Consider the following 20,184-nt stretch of genomic DNA (forward strand, 5'->3'; position numbering starts at 1 on the left):
GAAAGACCACTCGAAGACGAAGACAGAGGCAGGGATGGGAGTGATGCTGCCACGAGCCAAGGGCACTAGCAGCCACCAGGAGCTGGAAGAGGCAGGAAGGCTCCTCCTCTAGAGCTTCAGAGGGAGTGTGGCTCTGCTGACACCATGACAGAACTGTGACAGAATAATTTCAGTTGTTTGAAGCCACCAGTTAGTGGTAATTTGTCACAGCAGCTTGGAGAGAGGAGTGAGGGGAGACGGAGGGAAAGGGAGCCCACCCCCACAGCCCACTCCATAGCAGGGAAGAACCCACTGCCGGGCAGATGGGGGCAGATGTGGAGCGGGTCATGGGCCACGAACATTGCTAGAAAGAAGCGAGATGTAAATGCTGGTTAAATCTGAACAGCCCTGGTGGGCAGGGCCTCCACCTACCCGCAACCTCCTTCCCGGGCCCCAGATGGGCTCCCGAGAGCTCTCAGAGTCAGAGACCCTCTTGAGGCAAAACGAGGACGGAAAACCATGTCTGCTCCAGGTCAGCTCCAACCCACCCTGCCCACGGGCACAAAAGAGCCACCAAGGAAATCACTGGGTCCCCCGGCCTCTGCAAGAATTGAGAGAGCCTCCCCAAGTTCCAGGCAGCTGCAAAAACAGTGGCTGGCCCCTAAGTGCCTCTATCCTCAGAGGCTCATGGCTGGTGCTGGGTGTTCTGGCTGAGCTGGGGAGCAGGTGGGGGTCCCCGAGGCAGGGCTGGGGTGGGGAGCAGGGCAAATGGTGGTGTGGGGAGGGGTACCATAGTTCACACATGGCCTGCGTGGGGACACACAGATCCTGTCACCTTCCTCTTCAGGCTTATTTAGAGGACGTATCCCTGAGGCCTCAGATCAGCCCCCCGAGCAGGCAGTTATCAGGGACCTCTTTCATTCTCATTATTAAAGTCATAGTTTACATTAGGAGTCCCTCCGTGTTGTACATTCCATGGGCTTTGACAAGTGCCAGATGTCACGTATCCACTGTTACAGGACCACACAGAAGAGCCTCCTCACCGGAAAAACCCCTCGTGTTCCATCTAGCTGTCCCTCCCCCTCCCCCACAGGAACCTCATCTTAGATGCAGAAACAAAGCCAGACACATCAATGACCAGCCCAGGATCATAGCCAGAGTGGCAGAGCCTGGAACAGATTCTCAGGGGAATCTCCAGTCCCCGCCCCCAGCTCCCCTGGCCTAGCCCACCTCCCGGTCAGCCCTGGCCATCTCTCCCTCTCCCCCATTTCTCCCACACCCTTCAGGACATGCTGGAATTTTCCATGTGTTTACGTCCTCCCTCGATGGCCCTTGGCCATGCGGGTGCGTGCGCGCACACACACACGCCCTCGCGCCCACACCTCCGAGCAGCTCACCCTAAGGCTTTGCTGGACGTCCAGAAGCAGTGTATGTACCTCCTCCAGGTACTTCCAGGATGGATGGTCCTCGAGCAGCACCTCCTGCACCCACTCAGTAGCACTGAGACTCACCCAGACCCACAGGTACCGCAGCTCCTGCTGGCTCACTCGAGCCCTCTGCTGCAAGGACAGGAGAGATGGTTAGAACCCCTAGACTCAGGCCTCTGGGCCCTCCTCCCCCACTCTGACACCCCCACCCCAGGGCTTGCCCTGCATAATGAGCCGACCACGGGCATCCACTGTGGCTGGCAGGTACCTTGGGCATGGGCCAAGGGCAGGCTTGCTTGAGGGACCAGGAAAGGCCCCTGACAACAGGACCTGCCAAGACCAATATGCCTCTCAGGCTGGGCCTATGGGATGTCCCAGGAGGCAGGGGTCTCCCCAGCCCCGGAGGGGATTCTCACCAGCCTGGTGACATTGGCCATCCTGAGCACCCCCTCGTAAGGCACGCTGACCCTGTAGTTGATGGGGAAGTAGTGTTTCTGGGAAGGTACAAGAACAAACCATGAGGTCAGAGTCAGAAATGGCTCAGACATGTCCCCCCAACCTCCCAGACGAATTTGATGTAGGAAGAGAGGACCCAGGCCCAGCCCTTCGATGGCAGAGATGGCCCTCTATGGAGAAGAGATACTTGGCTCCCCATGGGATAAAGACAGCTCTCTCTCCTTGCGGACACAGGGAAGACTGAAACCAAGCATGCAGTTCCTGTTAAGGCAGAAGTTTCAGGCCAAGAAGCAGTATGAGGGACAGACCACCCCAATAGAAACGTATTCTTTGGGGGGGGGGGATTACTTTAAAAGATTACTCTACAACTCATTATGGCGACGGCTGCAGAACTGCAGCAAGTACCCTACAACCCGCTGGGCTGGACACTTCAAACGGGTGAATGGTATGGTATGTGGAGTACATCTCAATAAAGCTGTTATAAAAAAGACACACAGAGCCATGTGCCACGTGGGCGTCTCCACCCTACAAAAAGAATCAAACACTCTAATTTCTACGTCCTTATCTCCTCTGCCAGTAAGTGTCTGGGGTTCCCCCCAAGGCTTCCTGGAGTCCATTTCTGAGTCACAGAGTGAGTGCCACGTGGAGGTGGGATCACAGGTCAGATCAAGCAGGAGGGGTGGAGATCCCCGGAGATGGATGGCAGGATGGGAGGCAGTAAGTGCAGCCCAGGCGCATAGGGGTGTGTGGTGGAGAGAAGGGCCATGGTAGGCTTAGGCTGACACAGGTCTAAGGAGGGACCTTGAATGTCCAGATCCCTACGCCCAGTGATCCCAGGGGCCTGGGAAGAGGGACACAGCAGATGCCCACGTGGTTACCATGTATTGAAGGCGGTTCCTGTATTGCAGCTTGTCCCGTAGAAAGCCAGTGACCGCGCACTCCTCACTCTGGGTCAAGGGCCACACCTCCAAACCCTTGTTCCCCAAGGCCATGCCAAGGAGGATGCCAAAATCTGTGGACCGCACCCAACAGAACGCATGAGCAACAGTGCCCGGGTGTGCAAAGCTGTGCACAACCATCCTCCCTTTTCCCAGTCACCAGTATTCATGGGAGGAGGCGGGGGCGCAGAGCCCCAAGGAGGCCTTCCCACCACTAAGAATGCTCTCCCTGGGGTCTGGGCTCCAGGACAGCACCTCCAGGCGAGCAGGAGCCGTCCAGCCCGTCCACCCCCACCCCTGGCCAGGACAGCCCCCCAGGAGCCACACCCGGGCTTGGTCTCCAGCCTACTCCCCACTCCTGCCCTATGGGGCAGGGACAACTTTCCTTCCAGGGCAACCTCAGGCCCTCTGCCAGGGCTGACATGTTTTCAAAGCCTGTTCCTGCATTTTCTATCTGGGGATACAGGAGATGCAGATTCTAGTTCCAACTCTACAACTGACTCTTGGGTGACCAAAGCCGTTTTCTTCCCTGCTCTATCTGACCTCAGCATCCTGTCAGTTAGATGTACCAGCTGGTTTGCAACGGCCCTTCCCGTTTGCTCCTTCTGGGATGCTAAGCGAAACTCACTCTGGCTGTTTCTGTTCCCTGCCAATAAGCCAGCTACGGCCTTCCGAACATTACCAGCTTTCACCACTGGGGGTCGCTGTAACTTCAAAAACAGCCTGTGATTTCCGCCTGACTGAACAGGCTTTCAAAAAATATCTGACAGTTTGCAACAAATATGAACAAGGGTTAAGTCGATCAGAGCACAAACAATAACGTCTAGATGGGCAAGAGACGTATCCAAAAAATCAACCTCACTCATAAAGATAAAGAAATTCACAGTAAAACAATCAGATGTCATGTTTCACCTATCAAAATGAAAAAGGATTTTTAAAAATTAATTTTATTTTAATAACACTTGGTGCTGGCAAAGTAGTGAAGCAGGTGCTCTCATTCTGGAAAGCAACTTGGCAGTTTTTGTTATTAATGGACTTAAAAATGTCCACACCCTCTGACCCATTAAACTCCTTTCTAGGAATAAACCTGAAGGAAAATCAAAAAGAGACATAAACCAAAAGATGTGTGGACAAAGACTTCCATTGCAGCATTATTTTATAATAGTGAAAATCCATAAATGGCCTAGATGTTCAATAATAATGAAAGTAGCCAATAAAAATCACACTGCCAGGGCCAGCCTGGTGGCTAGCAGTTAAGTTCACATGCTTCGCGTCAGTGGCCTGGGGTTCGCCGGGCACAGACCTACACACCACTCAACAAGCCATGCTGTGGCGGCATCCTGCATATAAAGTGGAGGAAGATGGGCACAGATGTTAGCTCAGGGCCAATCTTCCTCAGAAAAAGAGGAGGATTGTCAGCAGATGTTAGCTGGGGCTAATCTTTCTCAAAAAAAAAAAAAATCACACAGTCAAAAAATGCTTATGATATGCTCATGTGATAAGAAAAATATTTATGATGTGCTTAGCGAGGTTTAAAAAAGCATGATTCAACACTCCTTATCTAGGTAGACAGCATGTCTTGGATTTTGTTCATTACATATATGTATGCATAGAAAATGTGGAAAGAAATGTATCAAATCTCTATGGGAGATTTTTATGTTCTTTATATTTTTGTAGGACATATTTTATATTCTATAATCAATTTCTACAGGTATTATTGTTATAGTCAAAAGCAATAATAATTTTTTTCTTTTTTCTTTTTTCTCTTTTTTTTGTCCCAAAATAACCAGGCAGGCTGAGTCACCGCCTTGGTCCACCACTGGCAGGGATGACTGACTGGACTTTCCCCACTCACCTCCCTGGCACTGAGGAAGACTTTTGTTCTGAAACGCTTGCTGCCGTGGGCCTGCTCTCCATCGCTTCCCCACCTCCTACTCAGGCCTGCCGCCAGGCCTTTGCTCCTGCTGGGCCCCTCACCGGGAGCGCCCTCTGGTCTACTCAAGCACTGTGCCCCATACGGGCTGCAGCCCACCAGCCCTTCCTCTCGCAGAAGTCTGACAACCACATTTTTTGCAAGGTTGCAAGTCTGCAACCCATCTGGCACCTCCTCTCTCTCTCTTTTCATGTGGTCACCCAGGATTTGGACACAGGGCCCGATAAACACAGATGGAACCAGCGTTTCTGCTTGCTTTCTGTCTTGTCCCTAATCTTTAACCCTCTCAGCTTGGCACCTCTGCTGGTCAAGACCATCCTTGCATCTGGGTTTTTGCTCCCCCTTTGTCCCTGCCCTGGGCATCCTCTCACACTGCAGACCTCTTTCAAGGTCTCACCAACATTCCTTCCCTCCCCAGACTCTCCCTAGCCCCCACCAATCCCCGTATCTAACACCATCTGTCCAATTCACTCACTATCTTGACCAGAAAACTTAGCCCTTAGTGTGTGAATACGTGATGCTGTTAACCACAGCACTGTTTCGTTTACTGAGCACTTTGGGGGTTCACCTTGAGCAGGGAAATGGGAGCATGCATCCGAATCTCCTGGAGAGCTGGTGAAGGCCCAGAGAGCCAGGCCCCACCCCACAGTGTCTGATTCAGCAGGTCTGGAGAGGGGCCAGAGAATCGGCATTTCTTTTTGTTGTTGTTGTTGTTGGGGTTGAGGAAGATTCACCTTGAACTAACATCTGTGCCAATCTTCCTCTATTTTGTACGTGGGTCGCCACCACAGCATGGCTGACGAGTGGTGTAGGTCCACGCCCGGGACCCCAATCTGTGAACCTAGGCCACCAAAGCAGAGCATGTTGAACCTAACCACAACACCACGCATTTCTAACAATTTCCCAAGTGAAGCTGATGCTGTTGGTCTGGGGACTGTACTTTGAGAACATTGACCCAGAGTGACAGTTGCAAACTCGTGTCCCAAGGGCCACGTCTGGTTCACAGAGATGTCACATAAAAATCCAAGTTCCCATCTTTTCTGTAAAAGTCTGTATCTCTGCCTACACTGAATCTTCTTTCCCGTGTGGCAGTCACCCACTGGCTGCCCACTCCACCCTCCATAACCTATGCCAGGTGCCCTCATCTGAGTCCTGCTCCAGGGCCTTTGGGGCCTGGCATCTGTGGGCTCATAGCAGGAACTTATAGAGCCTCCGCGCCTCCCAGCCTGGCACACGCAGGCTGCCCTGGAAACTCTGTCCATAGATGATCTGCCTTCCCGAAACTTACACTTCCTCCAAGTCTGCAGCCCGACTACCATTTCCAATTTTAAGCTTCTTTCCTGCTGCCTCCACCCCACGAAACAGGCCAGCAAACCGGTGGCTAGGCAGGGACAGTACGGCTGTGGCCTCATGGCCACTCTGCACCCCAGGAGCCCCACAGCCAGTGTAATCCTGGCCCTGGCCAGGAGGCCCATCTTGCCCCCACCTCGCCCTCCCCCCCGCATCCAGAGGTAAGAGGCCCACAAGACAGAAGAGGAGGCTGAAGAAAGAGCAACTGCCCTTTGTGCAGTGACAAATGGTTGTCCACCAGCCTACCTCCAGCGACCAAATCTGAACCTGTGTAGGGAGCTGAATAGCATCCTCCCAGTTCACGTTCACCTTTGACCTCAGAGGCGATCTTATTTGGAGCCAGGGTCTTTGCAAATGTAATTAAGTTAAGGCTCTCCAGATGAAATCATCCTGGATTTAGGGTAGGCCCTACATCCAATGACCGGTGTCCTTATAGGAAGAGAAGACACAGAGACGCACAGAGGGAGAGGCCACGTGAAGACAAAGGCAGACTGGAGTGACGTGGCCACAAGCCAAGGAGCCCCGGGAGCTACCAGAAGCTGGAGAAGGCAGGAAGGACCCTCCCCTAGAGCCTTCAGTGGAAGTGTGGCCCGGCTGACTTGGTTTCAAACTTCTGGCCTCCAGAACTGTGACAGAATAAATTTCTGCTATTTTAAGGCAAGTTTGTGGCAATGTGTTAGGCGGCCAACTTCCCCAGCACCGAGGCCTTCACAAGCCCCTGATCTCTATCCCCACCCTCTCCCTCATACCTCGGCCAATCCTTGCCAGGTTCCGCGATCTACCTTCACGAGTCTTCTCCCCTCCACCATGCCTTTCCCTCCTCGCTTCCAGCTCTGGACCTGGCCCTCATTACTTCCTGCCCAGAAGGTACAACAGCAACTCTTACAAGTACCACCAGACTGCTCTTCCGAATGCAGAGTAACTCCCAACCCCACCCCAGATCACGAACCTTCCAGGGCTCTACATCCTCTCATGAATTAGGAACTCTTCACCCCGGCTTCCAAGGCCTGAGCCACTGGAGCCCAGGCCAGCCTTCCACCCTGGCGTCTCACTGTCCCACCACTGAGCCCTTGTTCGTGCTGTTCCCTCTACCTGGGACACAGTCCTCACCTCCCCACGTCTACCTGTGTGGACATTGCCCACCTTCGAGACCATTTTGAGTGGCACCTCACCCATGCTGCTTCTAGAACACCGGGTCTGGGTCCTTCCCCTGGTCTGAATGTTCTGACCCTTTGCAGTATCCCTGCACAAGGGCCGGGGGGGCTCAACTCCTCTGCGAATCCCTCGCAGGGTCAAGCCCCGGACCACCTCCTAGCTCCGTGCCAGGCATTGGGAGAAAGGCACAAGACAGCCCAGGTCCTTGTCACCATGGGAGTGACTCTCCAGCAGGCACATGGGAGGCACCAGAAAAATAGGTGGAACTTGAGTCGGTTAAGTCAAATCTTGGAGTCTGAAGGGATCTTGGTCTGGCCTCCTACCAGCAGGCTTTAGGCACTTCTAGACTCTTGTTTTTCTGTCCTCATTTCAGCTTATTTTCTTTTTACCAACAACACTGTTCTCTGCCTGCCTTTCAATTTTGTTCTTTACCGAGGGAGGGTCAGCAGGAACAGGATGCCTTCCCAGGCATCCGGGTGCACTTCTCCCATGGGTCTTGGAGGCCCAGACTTCTCCAAGCCCCCACCCCCAGCTGGCCACACCCAGAGAGGCCAGAAATCCCTGTACTCCCCAGTGCCAATGAGTCTGGGAAGATGAGATGCTGCCACCTACCACCAGTGCCTGCCCTGTCCCTGGGACCACCCACTGACTGTGCCCACCCAGCCTAAGACTCGCACCTACCATGCCTGTCTGGGCTGGGGTCAGCTGGACACAAGGCAGGGGTGGCCGTGGGGGTCCCCGAGGGCACCTGTGGTTAACTGGGAAGCATCTCAACTTCACACCAGCAAGAATGCCCCAGTTGCCATGGTTACAGCAGAGCCTGGCTCTGGCCCAAGGCCTCCTCAAGGCGGTCCGCACGGACCCCCCAGTACTCACAGCGCAGCCAGGCGAGTCCCCGGGGCATGGTGGTGCGCTGGGTCCCCCCGAGAGCAGAGGTGGTGTCCCCGGCGGTGTGTCTATCCACAGAGGCCCGAGTGGGGCCTACATGGCCTCGGGTCAGCAAAGGTGGCCCAAAGTCAGGGAGGGCTGGCCACGGAGGGGCCTGGCAGGGGGTGGCAGGTGCTCCCAGGGCAGCCCCCGCCCTTATCTGCCTGGCAGTGCGGAGGGCAGCCGGGGGGCAGAGGCGGTGAGTCCCATGGCAGCCAGGACCTGGCCTGAGACAGCGGTCTCGGGGTCTTCCCTCCGAGCGGGAGGAGAGAGTCCCCAGCAGGCCCCTCGGAATCTGGGGCTGGGTTGCGCTGTCTCTGATTTCCCCGTCTGCAGCTGCTCAGTGTGAAATCCGGCTCTGGAAAGAGAAAGGAGGAGAGAAACCGATTATGTAAGAGCCGGGCTGCCACTCAGCCATCAGCCGCAGGCGCCGAGAGCCCCTGTGCCTGCTGCACCCACCGTCCGCCCGGACCACCGGACAGGCTGCAGGCGCACAGCCCCGCCCTGGCGGCTGGCCGCTCGGGGGACACAGAAATGACTCCAGAGCAACCAAAGGGCAGCACAAGCCCAGGAGGGAGTTATGGTGACGCCAGCCGGCAGCCACAGGCCCGAACAAAAGCAGGACCAAGGAATGAATGGGCCGCGTGGGTTAAGCCGAGGGAGCTCCCTGAAGGAGAGACTGGAGGTGCTTGAGTGATTCCGGCTGCGGGGGTAAAAAGCAGCGGGTCATTCAGCCCTCCACTCACCGGCGGGCTCAGTCCCATTGCCATGTCAGCCCAGCTCCACCTCCCTCTTAACAGGGCTGCCAGGTGACTACCGAGCACACAGTTAAATTTGAATTTCAGATAGACCACACATGTTCTTTAGTATAATTATGTCATGAAGACCTTTCTAGTGTAAGTATGTCCCAAATATTGCATAGGATACACTTATATGAAAATTATACTCATTGTTTACCTGCAATTCCAAATTAACCGGGAATCCTGCATTTTTATTTGCTATTTTGGCAACCCTACGAGAATAATGGAATCACTCTTCCTCACTGCTCACTATGTGCTAGGCCCAGGGGTAAGGCCTTTATATCCATTGAATCCTTGCAACAGTATTATGGGACCATATAATCTCATTTTATCAGCAAGAAAATCAAAGCTCAGAAAGGTTAAGACACTTGTTCAAGGTCACACAGCTTGTAGGAAGTGCAACAGGAATTCAAACTCGGCCTGTTGGTAGCCACTGCGGCCAACTGATGCCCACATGAGAGTTAGGAAGCCCTTATTAGCTGGGCTGGGGTCTCTCACATGGTCATCTCATCTGCCCCTCACTGGACTCTGCAAAGTACAGACTGTTGTCCCCATTTGGCAGATGAGGACACCGAGGCCCTGAGAGGCTGAGTCGGCTGGTTAATATTCCCATTGACCCCTTGTGTGAGGTCACCGCTGGCTCTCAGCTCCTCCTCCTCCCACCCTGCAGTTCCCCTGCTGCCACAGTGTCTCCACGAATACTAACCTCACTGAAACTTTCTGTTGTCGTTACTTTTGGTTTTTTTCAGGTTTATTGAGGTACAATTACATACAATAAAATTCATCTTTTTTAGTGTACGATTTTATGAGTTTTGACAAATTCATAAAGCCGTATAATCAATACAATAATCAGGATATAAAACACTTCCATCCCCACAGAAAATTCCCTCCTGCTAATCTAGTCAACCCCTCCTCCCCGCCCCGCCCCAGCCCCAGGCCACAACTCGCCCGTGTTCTGTCCAGAGGTTTGTCTTTTCCCGAATGCCGTGGAAACACGTCCACAGCGTGCAGCCTTTTGTGTCTGCTCCTTGCACTTAGCACTCTGCAGCCGGGATTCAGCCGGGTTGTTCCGTGGGTTAGTGGTTTGCTCCTTTTTCTTGCTGAGTAGTATTCCACTGTGTGGACAGATCACTGTCTATCCACCAGTGGAGGGACATCTGGGTTCTTTCCAGTTTTTGATCATTATGAATAAAGCCACGACAAGCCTCTGTGTACAGGTTTTGGAGCGGACGGAAGTTTCCATCTCTCTTGGGCTTATCTGTCAGCTGGAGGCGTCGTGCCCCACAGCCCTTCAGAACATGTCGGCTCTGCCTGCTGCCCACAGGGGCCCGGTCCGTGAGCTCCTGTCCTGTCCTGATCCCACCAGCTGGAGTCCCTCAGCCCAGACCTCCCCACCCACCAGAATCAGGCTCTGCACCCATCCGTGCCCCACAAAACTCTCTTGGCAGCCTCTCCACTCAGAAATCTCCCTGAAAGGCCCCCAGTGCTGAATCCCACCACACATCCCAGACCATCAGACCCTAATGGAGGAACTGAGCAAGTGAGAAATGGGGTCACAGTCACCTTCATGCCACACCACAGAGTCCTGAACCTGGGTGCCACCTGTGGTCCCACCCCTTGAGCCCCGCTGATACGGGGGGCAGTGTGTGAAAGGCAAGGAAGACACAATGTAGGAGTTACCTGATGACACAGGAGCCAGCGCCTGAGTGGGGAGGGGCACGCAGGAAACCAGGCACTCACGGAGGCCCCGAAACAAGGGCCCCTCCCTGACAAATGAGCCTGAGGGTAATCCCCCGAAAAGAGTGGCTGTGGCCATCCCCAGAGAGCCCAGGGCCTCTCCTCTCCCTCTCTCTCTCTCTCTCTGGTGGGGGTGGGGAGGGTGAAGCGTTTGAAATGCCTCCCCCACCCCAGCCCCATGCTACCCCTGGGGCTTGCATGGAGCTTCATTAGGAAGCTCACACAAAGAAACATTGTGCAAGACAGTAAAAGTTGGAGTATTATTCTGCACACTTCAATTGGGAAGAGCATTTTCAAAGTCACAGTGGCAAGTAAGAAGCACATACTAATTTAATGGAATCAGGACGTAAGGATTCTGGGAGGACAGGGAGCTGAGGAGAGGCAGGTGTGTGGGGAGGGAAGTGGGTGACAAGGAATAAATCTTTCACGGTGAGAAGTCAACAGATAATGCCTCAAATGAAGAAGTAGTCAGGGGGCTGGCCCGGTGGTGCAGTGGTTAAGTTTGCACACCCTGCTTCTGCGGCCCAGGGTTCAACAGTTCGGATCCGAGGCACAGACCTAGCACTGCATGTCAAGCCACACTGTGGTGGCATCCCACATAAAATAGAGGAAGACTGGCACAGATGTTAGCTCAGGGCCAATCTTTGTCATGAAAAAAAAATTTTTTTTAAATGTAGGGGCCGGCCCCATGGCTGAGTGGTTAAGTTTATGTGCTCTGCTTTAGTGGCCCAGGGTTTTGCCAGTTCGGATCCTGGTCACGGACCTAGCACCGCTCGTGGGGCCGTGCTGGGGCAGCATCCCACACGACGCAACTAGAAGAACCCACAACCAAAACATACAATTATGTACTGGGGGGTCTTTGGGGAGAAGAAGGAAAAACAAAATCTTTCAAAAAAATTTTTTTTAAGTAGCAATACCAGCATGCTATTTAGAACGATAAAAATATATTTATTGCTTAAAAAAGGAAAAAGTTGAAAGTCTGGGCAGCAGGAAATGGGGAGAAGGGAGCAGACAGCCTATTGTCCTTCATAGCAGCATCATATTGAAGGATCTGATTAATTCAGGTGCAGGTATAACTTTGATTTAAAAATTTTGTAAACAGGCATTTCTGTGCTGCACTGTGTTGCAATGTCTGTCCAGGTCGGGCAGCAAGGACATGCTCCCCTGGGACCTTCACTGCTCCCTCCTTTCCAAAGCCACCTGCTCTGGCTCCTCCCTGCCCAGCCTCCCCGGGGAGGGAGCTGTGGGACCCGAGCTGGAACCCAGTGGGTGAGCTCTAGAGCCAGGGTCCCAACCTGAGGCAGAGATGCCATGCTGTGTTCAGAACACATGTAGCTCAAGTGGCCACTCTATCAACTGTGTCACAAACCACCAACCCCCCCCCCCCACCATAGAGTGGCTAAAAACAATCATTTCCATTTTTTCACAGATCTATAGGTTGGCTGGGTCTTGGCTGATCCAGGCTGGGCTCACTCACTCTGGTGGCTCGGCAGGCGCTGGCTGGTCTAGGTTGGCCTCAGCTGGGTTGACTCACCCCCAGCAGGCCAGCCTAGGTTTGTTCTCATAGCAGCATTCCAAGAAAAGGAGCAAATGAGTCAACGCCCCTTAATGCCCAAGCACAGAACAACCAACCCACCGCTTCCACCACATTCTATTGGCCAAAGCAGACTCGGGGGGCGGGGAAAGGCAGGGAATAGACTCCACTTGTTGGTGGAAGGAACTGCAAAATATTCATTACAAAGGGCATAGATGGGAGTGTGCATAAAAAATTGAGGCCACTTTTGCCACTCATCTATTACACCCACTCAGAGAATTCTTCTCCCCAAAGCAGCCAGGCCTGACCTGAGGCCCAAGGGACAGAGCACTGGACCACATGCTCCAGCCTGACCACTTCCCTGCGAGCAGAGCAGGGCCACCAAGGCCTCAGAGACATTCCGTGCAACCTCGACATCCTAGAGACGAGGAAAGGGGCTGTGGGGGAGGCAACTGGCCCCAGGCCACACGCCCAACTTCATCCTCCTCCTGGGAATCAAGCCCCTCTGCCCTTTGAGGATATCGGGAGGGACAGCAACCAGCAGCCACGAGGAGTGAGTCACAGATGCTCTAGACAAGGAGGAGGTAAGAGAAAAATAGGACTTGGTTTAGGCCATAGAAAAAGGGAGAGAAACAAAAGCAGAATCAAGGACGATTTATTCTGGTTCATCCCATTAGCCCAAGAGCTATATTTCTGAGTAACAGTTCACCTACCACCTCTGTTCTACCAGTGGAAAGAGGATTCCAGCCCTGGGGAATAATTGAGTGAGGACATCCTAGACCACGTGGCCCCAGTCAAGGCAGCCCAGAATCCTGGCCATCCCACAGAATCATGAGAAATAATCGATGTTTGTTTATTTTGTTTGAGGATGGTTTGTTACACAGCAAACACTAACTGATACAGCACGGAAGTGCATCATCTCTACAGACTCTCTGTAAAGAGCTGGACCAATTCTAACCCAAACCATCTTCTGCAAGTCGTTCAGGTGGCTTCCCTCCTCAGAATGAAGCTCAGTTCCAGGTCAGGAGGCCTTTGTGGACAAAGGTGGGCTGTCATTGTCCTAGGGTCCAGCTCAGAATCTTCTGTTAGAAGATGAACTTTCTGGAATTCAGTACTAATCAAGACCTTTTTTTTCCTTTGCCATATTTGGTTTATTTTCTGAAAGTTTTTACTATAGAAATTGTTAAACAAACCCAAACCACGGAGAATAGTATAATGGACCCCATATAGCCATTGCTCAGCTTCAAAAATTGTCAATATTCTGTCATCCCCCAAAATTTCCCCTGGAGTATTTTAAACATTTTTTTTTTCCTTTTTCTCCCCAAAGCCCCCCAGTACATAGTTGTGTATTTTTAGTTGTGGGTCCTTCTAGTTGTGGCATGTGGGATGCTGCCTCAGCATGGCCTGATGAGCAGTGCCATGTCTGCGCCCAGGATCCGAACTGGGGAAACCCTGGGCCACCAAAGTGGAGCGTGCAAAGTGGCCATGGGGCCGGCCCCTCCCCTAGAGTATTTTAAAGCAAGTTCCAGACATGGCGTTTTACCAGTATGTAAGGATCTTTTAAAAATATAATCACATTACTGTTATTGCACATTCGCAAATCACTAATTCCTGATATCGTCTAATACAGAATCCATGTTCAATTTTCCCTGGTTGTTTTTAAAATGTCTTTTTTAAGTTGTTTTGTTTGAATCAAGAGCTTGACATGGTAGTCTATATAGTGCTCTTGAATGATGTGTCTCTTATGTCTTTTTTCCTTTTTTTTAAATTAAGATACAATTCACACACCATAAACTTCACCATTTTAGGGGCCAGCCCAGTGGCGCAGCAGTTAAGTTCACACGTTCTGCTTCAGTGGCCCAGGGCTCGCAGGTTCGGATCCCAAATGCAGACATGGCACCGCTTGGCAAGCCATGCTGTGGCAGGTGTCCCACATATAAAGTACAGGAAGATGGGCACGGATGTTAGCTCAGGACTAGTCTTCCTCAGCAAAAAGAGGAGGATTGGCAGCAGATGTTAGCTCAGGGCTAATCTTCCTCAAAAAAAAAAAAATCACCATGTTAAAGTAGACAGTTGTGTTGGGTTTTTTTTTTTAGCATATTCACAAAGTTGTGCAATAATCACCACAATCTAATTCCAGAACATTTTCATTCCCCCCCCCCCCCAGAATAAACTCTATATTCATTAGCAGTCACTGTTTATTTCCTCTTCCGCCCGGCCCCTGGCAACCACTAATCTGCTGTCTATCTCTACGGACTTGCCTACTCTGGACAGTTCCTATAAATGTAGTCACCCAATATGTGGTCCTGTACGACTGACCTCTTTCACTTAGCATGTCTTCAGGGTTCATTCAGCTTGTGGCCTGTTATAAACTGAACGCCCCTCCCCCCCCAAATTCATATGCTGAAGCCCTAAGCAGCGATGTGATGGTATTTGGAAATGGGGCTTTGGGGGTAATTAGGGTCAGATGAGATCAAGAAGGTGCGGTCATGATGGGATTAGGGCCCTTATAAGAAGAGACCCCAGAGAGCTTTCTCCCTCTCCATGCTCCCACAGAGAGAGGTCACGCAAGCGCACAGCGAGAAGGCCGCCGTCTGCAGCCCAAGCGGCGAGTCGGCAGCAGAAACAGACCATTGCTGGCACCATGATCTTCGACTGCCAGCCTCCAGAACTGGGAGAAAACAAATTTCTGTTGTTCAGCCACCCAGTCTATGGCATTTTATTACGGCAGTCTGAGCAGACTAAGACATAACACCTATCAGTACTTCATTCCTCTTTTTTAAAGGGTCAAAACATTTTATTCTCCTAATTTTTTTTTAATAAAGTTAAACAGTAAAATGAAACTTCACAAGCTGCCTCCTCTTCACCTCCTACTGCCCTCCTCTCCCTGCAGCCTTGGTGCTGGCCGCCTTTCGGTCACCCCACTCACACAGACACAGGGCATCCAGCCAAGAAGACGAAATGGCTCTAAGGACATGGAGACATGACAAGGGGAAGAGGTGAAGTGTGTCCACATTCAAGGTGGACCAGCAAGCCTGCCTTTTCCAGCTTCTGGACGGTTTCCCTTCATTAGCCAAATTGAAAAAAGAAATTCCCGGGGCCAGACATTTCAAAGCTGAAGCCCCCAGAACGACCCAAGAATGCCGTGCAGATATTGTTGGCATCAAAATCACCCATATTCCTGCCCTCCTCATCGAAGTCCCGTCCACTGTCACAGTGAGTCTTTTTCCTGAGATCAGAAAGGATGGCAAAAGCTTCTCTGACTTCCTTGAACTTTTTCTCCTCCTCCTTCTACCCTTCAGCACTGGCTCCTGTGCTGATCTGGATGGAGCACCAAGGCCCGTTTCTGATCGGCTTTCTTTTCTGTGTGTGAGGAAGATTGGTCCTGAGCTAACATCTGTGCCAATCTTCCTCTATTTTATGTGGGATGCCGCCACAGCGTGGCTTGACAAGCAGTGCATAGTTCTGCAAGCAGGATCCGAACCTGTGAACCTCAGGCCACCAAAGCCGAGTGCACTAACCATTATGCCACGGGACTGGCCCCCCAATCGGCTTTTTGATCTCGTCCTCAGAGGCATTCACGTCTACTCCCAGCGTCTGTAGTAATCTATGAGTTTGCTTTTTCATAGTCCTCACACTGTTCTGTGTCCATGTAACACTGAGCTGTTCTCAAGGAGGCATCTATGTAAGTGTCATTGGGCTTCACAGCACTTGTGCAGTCTTCCTGCCATCCTGCCATCACCTCTCCAAAGCATGGAACTAACCATACCCTGATAACTATAGAGTTTAGCATTGATTTTTATATTGTTGGGGTCTGTCCCCAGGACTTCTGTGTACAGTTCATATGCTGGCTTGTAATTTCCTTCTTTAAATGCTTTATTCCCATCTTCCTTTTTGCTTTAAGTGCTTTGGCATTTCTGCAAGCAATGCAGGCCTTCTGGTGGTCAGGAGCCACCCTGAGAGCCTGCACAAAAAAACCGAACTGCCTTCTCAATACGATCTGCATAAGGAAGGCAAAGCCCGCATGCGTTCAGAGCACCCACATCGGTGAAATCCATTTGTAAAATGACATGGCCACAGACTGTCCTTCTGGATTATGACCAGCATTGCTAAATATGCTGTTTTGAGGATTTTGAAGCCACGGCTGGCAGGGACAAATTTTAGGGCATGGTTTGTGCAGAAAACAACCTTCTGAAAATCCCACCTCTCGAAATCCGTTTCTGCTACTTTCTCACAGTCTATGACGGCATCAGCATTCTTGAACTCCTGTTCTGCCTGAGCGTTTTTGTGATCCCGTTCTAGGATCCTCTCAAAACTGCAACATGCTGCCTAGACACAGGTGGCATTTGCCCTCTCGTAGATGTCCCCGGACAAAACCATCATCCAACCTCACTGACTGCTGTGCATCTTCAAGGGCTTCCCAGGACCTTCCGGCCACCATCAGGGTGGCTGCTCGCTTCCCATAATAGCTCGTATTTTTAGGACACATATCTATGGCTTTGTGTGATCGTTAAAAGCTTCATTGTAATCTTTCTCGGCATAGTGTGCGTTTCCTTGATCCTTGACAGACGCTGCTTCCCTCTTCACTTCTTTGGGGTGGAGCACCTCTGGCTTGATCACCGCCATTATCATCGCACCCCACGGCAGCGGCCATCTTACTGCCGGGACGAGTACTTCATTCCTTTTCATTGTCCAATAATATTCCATTGTATGGCTAGATCACATTTTCTTTATCCAGTCATCAGTTGATGGACATTTGGGTTGTCTTCATTTTTTGGTTATTATGAATAATACTTCTATGAACTTTCATGTATGAGTTTTTTGTGTGGACGTGTTTTCAATTCTCTTGGGTACATTCCTAGGAATGGGGTGGGGGCCATATGGTCACTCTATGTTCAACTTTTTGAGGAACTGCCAGTCTGTTTCCCAAAGCAGCTACACCATTTTATACTCCCATGAGCAGTGTATGAGGGTTCTGATTTCTCCAGATCCTCACCAACACTCATCTGTCTTTTTGACTTAAAATAAAACAGATACGGATAACATAAAACACACAAATGTACAGTTTAATGAATTATTATAAGACAATCACACCTTATAACTAACACCAGTCAAGAAAAAGAAGCTGGCCAGCCACCCCAGAAGCCCCTGCATGAGCCCCAGCCCAATCACAGAACTCCCAAAAAGTAACCACCATCCTGACTATTACAGCAATCACCTTGTTGGGTTTCTTTATGGTTTTATCAACCAAGCATGCATCCTCAGACCCTATAGTTTAGTTTTTAGCTTTGTCCACTTTTTAAATTTCATTTATCTTTTAAGTCTCTTTTAATCTACAGGATTTTCCCTCCATCCCATTCTTTCCCTTACAATTCATCTGCTGAAGAACCCAGGATGTCTGCCCTGTAGAGTGCCCCAGTCTAGACTCTGCTGATTGCACACCCATGGTGCAGTTCAACATGTTCCTCTGTCCTCTGTTTCTGCACATTGGCCGTTGGGTCAGACTCAACCTCCAACTCTTTGTCGTCACTGTAGGCAGCACTGGGTTCTTTCAACAGGAGGCATGTAATATCTGGTTTTCTCTCTTTTCTGATGCTGGCAGCCACTCATGCTTATGTCTACATCCACTAATTCATTAAGGGTTGCTAAGTTTGATATTCTCACTCACACTGCTATCCGATCAAGCCTTTTCCCGTGAGGCAAGCAGAGGCAGGAGCAGTAGCAGCTTTGCCAAGATGTCTGATATGAAGGAAATATGGTGCTTTCCTCCCACGTTTGATTCCTCTATGAAATCAGAAATGCTCCAGGCCTATGTGATTTGTTTTCCAATGTCTGCTTCTCAGACAAGGATTGTCTGGGATCTAGACGTGGCTTTACCCTTGTGATCCAAAGTCAACTGAACAATTTTATTAAGTAAGACCCAGTCCCAGGTCCACCGCCCAAATGATGCAGCAAGTAGAATATTTCTGGCAGGTGCTGCACGTGTGTGATCAGTGTCAGCATACCTGGGAGGCTTGGCGCCCACACCAGAGCCTGAGGACATCTCCCAAGCTGGAGTACTTTCTTGGGTGAAACAAAACAAAAACCTGCCCGGCGCTATAAATGACAGAAGCGCTGAAACAAGAAAATGCATTACTCAGAACCTCCTTAGAGCCAGGAGCCTAGCACACTATTTAGGCCACATCTACATAATATATTAAGATATATTTCTCTATATTCACTCATCTTTTTACTTAAATTTATGTGTAAAGAAAACTTTGTAACACTTTCATTAAGAGAAAAACAGTTCTCGCTTGCCAAAACGAGAAGGTAACATCAAGGAAAATCAAATAATGGCATTAAAATCTAGTGAGAAAGCTTTGCCTGCTGAAGGCTCTGCGCAAGCATCTGCTCGCTCTTTTTGGAAAAGAAAGGTTAGCAAGGGTTAGAGAGGTGTTTAAAATATATCAGCACCACACTGAGTCCTTCTCCTAGAGCAGTAACTCTCAACCAGGCGGTGGATTTTGTTCCCCAGGTGACATTTCTATGGATATTTGGGTTGTCACCACCGGGGGGAGGGGGTTCTACTGGCATCTAGTGGGTAGAGGTCAGGGATGCTGTAAACATTCTACAATGCACAGGGCAGCCCCCACAACAAAGAATTTTCCAGCCCCAAATGTCAATAGTGCTGAGGCTGAGAAACCCGGTCCTGGAAAAGTAAGAAGGGTTGAAAAAGAACCAAAAAGTGAATTCTTCACTCTGGGATTCAATGTTATTTAATGCAGGATCCAGGTATCATGTAACACCATCCAACATTAACCAGGGGTACCTGACCCACACTTAGAGAAAACCATCTAAATGATGCAATGTCATAGAAACAAGGGTGACACCAGCCACTGGCGCTAAAAGAACATAGTTATGGGAAGGCTTATCTCAGAGAAGCCCACAAACCCAGCAGGAGTACTAGTCACCGTACTGGATGCTGTGCTCACAGTCAACATTTATCAAGCACCTACTATGTGCTGGAAACTAGTAAATCGTGATTCCAGTGAGAGGCACGCAGGCCGGTGAGGAAGGCAAGGAACTAAACAAATAGTAGGGAATAGTATCATGGGAGAGTGTGTGCTGCTCAAGGGAAGATGAGAAACCACCCATCAGGGAACTGTGACTGAGTAGGGGTCAGGAGGCGGGAAAGGTTTCCCAGGGAAGACGATGATCCTAGTTCTTAACCCTCCCAAGGAGCTCCCTGTGGTTGGAAGCCAGGCTAATTCAAAAGCAGTGCACGGCTTCTGGCCGAGTGCATGGATCCAACCACTTTAACACTAATTTGTAGTATGTATTTATGGATCCATAAATATACCCTAAAATAATTTTAAAGAAAAAAAGCTGGACACCTGGAATATCCATTGCATTGCTATTTACACTTGAAGAAAGAAAACAGGAAACAACCTGAATGCAAAACCAAAGGAAAGCAGTTAGCATAATCCGAGAACTAATTCCTATTTATTGAGTGTTGACTGTGTGCCAACGGGTTTACATCCAGTGTAGCAAAATGATTATACCTTTATCTCCTTGCAGCAACTGTGAGAATTAACCCTCCCAGCCTCTAAGAGGAGGCAGACTCAGAGAAGAGAGGAGAAAGGAGTCTTTTCAACCAATGCTGTGGAAACTACTTGACAATTTTTATGCAAGAAAAAATTCAGCGTAACCCTTACCCCACATCATGCATAAAAATAACTTGCAACGGATCATAGACTTAATTGTAAAACCTAAAACTATAAAAATTCTAGGAGAAAATCTTTGCAGCTTTGAGTTGAGCAACGTATTCTTAGACATGACGCCAAAAGCACAAACCCTAAAAAAATAAAAAATGGTGGTGGGAAGAAGTAACAGGAACAAGTTAAAATAATGTTATATTATCAGATTACTCATTTTTATGGTTATCATCATTTACGGAAAGTGATGTGGA

At 50.3% G+C, this 20,184-nt stretch overlaps 1 protein-coding gene and 1 pseudogene across 21 annotated transcripts in view; both read right to left on the reverse strand.

The window, feature by feature from the left end:
* IL34 (interleukin 34) overlaps positions 1-20,184 on the reverse strand; it is a 57,991-nt gene that overhangs the window by 2,543 nt on the left and 35,264 nt on the right. For 6 of the 21 annotated variants that reach the window (XM_014829148.3, XM_070500456.1, XM_014829149.2 and 3 more), the window contains exons 2-5: positions 8,115-8,523; positions 2,741-2,874; positions 1,823-1,900; positions 1,377-1,538 (exon numbers count right to left, since the gene is read on the reverse strand). In XM_014829148.3, coding sequence (XP_014684634.1) covers positions 1,377-1,538; positions 1,823-1,900; positions 2,741-2,874; positions 8,115-8,142 — 402 coding nt within the window. In that variant the 5' untranslated portion in view covers positions 8,143-8,523. Of the gene's footprint in view, positions 1-1,376; positions 1,539-1,822; positions 1,901-2,740; positions 2,875-5,301; positions 5,575-6,832; positions 6,940-8,114; positions 8,524-8,624; positions 8,786-20,184 lie in introns of those variants that run through there. The other 15 variants (XM_070500462.1, XM_070500464.1, XM_070500465.1 and 12 more) reach the window with 7 other exon arrangements.
* Positions 15,162-16,890, reverse strand: LOC106823446 (dnaJ homolog subfamily C member 7-like; annotated as a pseudogene).

Source organism: Equus asinus, chromosome 28 (genome assembly GCF_041296235.1).
Source record: "Equus asinus isolate D_3611 breed Donkey chromosome 28, EquAss-T2T_v2, whole genome shotgun sequence".
NCBI classification, from domain to species: domain Eukaryota; kingdom Metazoa; phylum Chordata; class Mammalia; order Perissodactyla; family Equidae; genus Equus; species Equus asinus.